At 39.2% G+C, this 4,176-nt stretch overlaps 1 protein-coding gene across 1 annotated transcript in view; it reads right to left on the minus strand.

The window, feature by feature from the left end:
- Positions 1-2,046: 2,046 nt before the first annotated feature.
- The window catches only part of LOC119430450 (calcium-activated potassium channel subunit alpha-1-like), a 10,346-nt gene continuing 8,216 nt past the window's right edge, over positions 2,047-4,176 (minus strand). Inside the window, exons 3-5 of the mRNA XM_037697862.1 lie at positions 3,314-3,538; positions 2,572-2,764; positions 2,047-2,111 (exon numbers count right to left, since the gene is read on the minus strand). Coding sequence (XP_037553790.1) covers positions 2,047-2,111; positions 2,572-2,764; positions 3,314-3,538 — 483 coding nt within the window. The remainder of the gene's footprint in view (positions 2,112-2,571; positions 2,765-3,313; positions 3,539-4,176) is intronic.

Consider the following 4,176-nt stretch of genomic DNA (forward strand, 5'->3'; position numbering starts at 1 on the left):
ATTATTATTATTATTATTATTATTATTATTATTATTATTATTATTATGTAATTATTACTGTTGTTATTAATATTACTATTATTATTATTATTATCCATCCATTATCTTTACCCACTTTTTCTTTTCTGGGTCACGGGGGTCACTGGTGCCCATATCCAGCTATGACCGTGCGAGAGGTGGGGGAGACCCTGGACAGGTCTCCAGTCCATCACAGGGACACAAGGAGACAAACGAGACAAACAACCATTCACTCTCTCACTCACACCTAGAGACTATTTAGAGTTACCAATCAGCCTAACATGCATGTTTTTGGTCTGTGGGAGGAAACCGAGTACCTAGAGAAAACCCACGCATGCACGGAGAGAACATGCAAACTCCACCCAGAAAGGCCCCCAGACTGGAATTTGATCTCGCAACCTTCTTGCTGAGAGGCGGCGACTCTACCAAATGCAATGCCGTGCTGACCTTCTATTATTATTATTATTATTTGTTAGCTCAATCATCCAGGTAGATAACAACAAAAACAGTTAAATCATGACATGATTTAACTGTTTTTGTTGTTATCTACCTATAATTGAGCCTAAAAACCTTTTTCTGAACCACTTTGGCCTTGGTTGTCCTCAGGCTGTTTCTGTGAGTAGCAAGTTGGCCACCTGGCCTAAAACATTTGATTGTTGTACCTGATGATTGGTTGTTTTGGACGGACGTGTTCTGCATGTTAAGAGACTACTTCTGAGATTTCAACAGGAGGTTGGCTTGAAACACAGCAGTGAAGGCTATGGGACAGAGCTGGTTGGCAGACTGCACTGAAGTCCTCCGGATGAGGGACAAAATGTTTCTCACTTAAAGAAACTGGTCCAGATGACACAATTTAACCGTTTTTGTTATTATTATTATTATTATTATAGCTGGGATAATAGAAAGTTTACGGATATCCAGATGGAGATTGTACCATAATACATAGTCTTTGACAGACATATAAAAATGAAACGTTAGCTTATCTGCAAATTAAAAACTTTTGCATCACTTGTATACAAATTAAATTAAGCTCCTAGCAGGTAAATAGTAATAATTCTGCTTATTGGTTCCTTCAAATGAAACTATTTTTGGTAATTTTTTTGAAAACGTTTATAGTATTTTATGAACATAATTCATCAAATTGTACAACTTTGATTAGAGAAGCCAAGATGTCAAAGCAGAGGTATTACACAAATTCTCTTTATTGCTTTGCTGTTACTACTGAAAAGCTGCAATAAAATAAAACAAAACTGTGTGTTTTCAGCTACGGTGTAAAATAAACAAGCAGGATCTGGGTTACATACCTCCTTATCCTTGTAGCCCTGCGGCACAGCTATGCTCTGTGGTTGACTACATGCTACAGCAGCCGTGAGAAGCTCTCCCTCAGGAAAGCACATGTTTACTTATTCATTTGCACCTTCCAAATTCCACAGATAGCGTCTGAAAAGCAGCAACGCCAGAAGGAAGGAATCCCTAAACAATAGCAGCATGTTCGTGCATTTATTTTGTATGCATGATTGCATGTCACAGAAAATGTTATTTTTTTTTAAATGGGTAATTCGTGTAAGACCCAATTATTGATAATGCTTGGCTCCATCTATCGATTCGAGAAGAAGATGTAGACCAATAAGCTTCTGTGCTGAGGTGGCTCTCTGTAAGTGCCTGTTCTCCCCCTGGGGTTTACCCGTGTTTATTGTTCCTTGGTGGCACTGCTATTGACAGCATATTACTCACTTTTGAGTGGAAAAACAACCGCATTGGCATTCTAGTTAAACATGTGGAAGTGCTCTGCATAAAAAGTAAAGGCTTCTTGAACGTTCAACCTTTATTTGTGTTTACAATAGCCACGGTGATGGCAATAAACAGTTCTGAGCTCGAGTCGTGCTTTTTAAAGAAACCATAAACTAAGTATTGGCTGTTTACTTGTGCATAGATTGCCTTGGCACGAATATATGTGAGCGTCATGTGCGCGAGCACACCAACAACCACACAAGTGTGTGCTTTGCATGTGTCACTGTTTTGTTGTGACTAATGAGGAGCAGCTGAATTGGCCTGCCTGGTGATTTGTACTAGCTGCTTAATGATGATGAGGCCTGATGGGATGCCAGGTTCATATGTTTGTCTGCAAACATCAACAATCTGTTCCAGACGATCTGCCAGGGCTCCATATCGGGGGGGAAAAAACGACATCAAATGACGCAGTCATGTTGATTACATCATTAAAAAGTATTATCAAAGAGGTTTAGCAGCATTTAATTACCAGACACAACATTGAAAGTAGAAAATTACATGAAGGAAACACTGATCAAGCAGTCAACGCACTGTTTCCAGTGTGCAGGAGTAACAATAATGCCACCATAAGGAGCAGACACAGTGAATTTTGATTAAGACTCTCTGAATTTGACTGCATCTCTCTCTCATGTGTGGCCTTCTCATCCCCCTTCAGTCTTTTCCACTCCTCCTTTTCCATCTTTGACTATGGTCTTCCCTCCCTACCACAACCTGTCCCCTTTGGGCACCAGTGTACACGGAGTCTAATAGGACACTTCTTACCTTGGGAATTAGCCTGTAAGACCCCAATGCTGTCATCAAACTGCATAGACTTGATGTTGAGTGATGCCAAGATGCATTCCTTATCCTGCAGTGAGGCATCTTCGATATTGTTCTGATTGGCTGACAGTATTACGCACATGTCACAGAGGTTGATGTTGACAGCCCTTAAATCTGCCCGACTTAATGGTGTACCCTTCAGGGTGAGTAGAGCACAGAGAATGAGCGAGACAGAGAGAGAGAAAGAAAGAAAAACAGAGAACAGACAGACATGGGAGAGAGTAAAACAAATTTTAGAAGAGAGCAGAGTAGAGCTTTGGGAAATTAGTTAACAAGTATTCTTGTTTTGGGGCAATGACATTCCACTGATCTAACCAGGCATTAGAGATTCATAGGCATGGACTAATATAAAGGCTAGCCTGCGCTGAAGGCTGCATTTGGGATTCTCTTCTGATCATCAGTCAAACCAGGCCTAACAAGCTCCAAGGCACCAAGCCATCTGTGATGGGCACTGCAGCTGCACCACTTATAAACTCTGTTTTGGATCTGCAGGATGTGTCGCTGCTTAAGATGAGGGAGGTTCACTGAGCTCTCATTGAGTGATCGTTCAACTGAGCAATGTGTGATCGAATCAAAATGACAGCACCCCGCTCAAGGTTTGAATATGCGTGCAGCTCAACATATCAAAATTAGCAGAGTTCAGCCTTAAAATGTCTACCTTGCACCAGTGAAATGGAACACTCACGGGTAAGATGGAAACCTTAGGAAAGTTGTGTAAGGTTTCCCACTCTCTCCGAAGGTAGTCCAGCGAGCCCACAAAAACTATAGGCTTTAGCTCATGGTAGTGGAAGTTGCTGGCTCTTAAAGGCATCACCAAGTTTCGCAGCCCCACTAAGGCAGACGTGACATCCCCAAATATACAGACCACTACATGGCCGCTCAGCACAGTCATGGAGGCTTCACTCCGGGTCTGCAGGAAACAGAGGAGGGGGGAGGCAAATGGGAGAAGAGCAGAGAAGAAAATAAGAAAAGTGACATTTCTGCATAAATTATAAAGAGTTTTTAACAGAAGCCTGGAATCATTTTAATTGAGCTTAAAAAAAAAAAATATATATATATATATATATATATATATATTTATTTTTTTTATTTTTTTTTTTTTTTGCAAAGCTGTATTCAGTTGTAAAGTTATTTGCATAAATTAAAGTTTAGCTAATTCTCGTTCAAGCAAACAACTTTATAACAAATACAAGAATAAATTAAGATGATATAGTCTTTTATGGTTCTGGGTTTAAACACAATGAATGACCCAAATAAACAATAAAAATACACAAAAAATGACTGTAATCATTTTATGTGAAAGTGAGACAAAGCTATTTCCTGGCTAAAGTTTTGTCACATGACCTTCAAGTTTTGTTTAAACTAAATGTGGATACATACAGTATACATTAAACAGACTTGACATGAAACTAAAACTTAAACGTTGTTTAACACATTCACAAAGTAGTAGAGATTTAGCTTATTGCTGTTTTAATCTGCCTTCTATTCTTCAGTTTTCTGCCTAAATATTTATATTTGTATAAATATATAAAAAATATATTTCCTTAC

The sequence above is a fragment of the Nematolebias whitei genome, chromosome 1 (genome assembly GCF_014905685.2).
Source record: "Nematolebias whitei isolate Nwh7 chromosome 1, NemWhi1, whole genome shotgun sequence".
Lineage (NCBI taxonomy): Eukaryota > Metazoa > Chordata > Actinopteri > Cyprinodontiformes > Rivulidae > Nematolebias > Nematolebias whitei.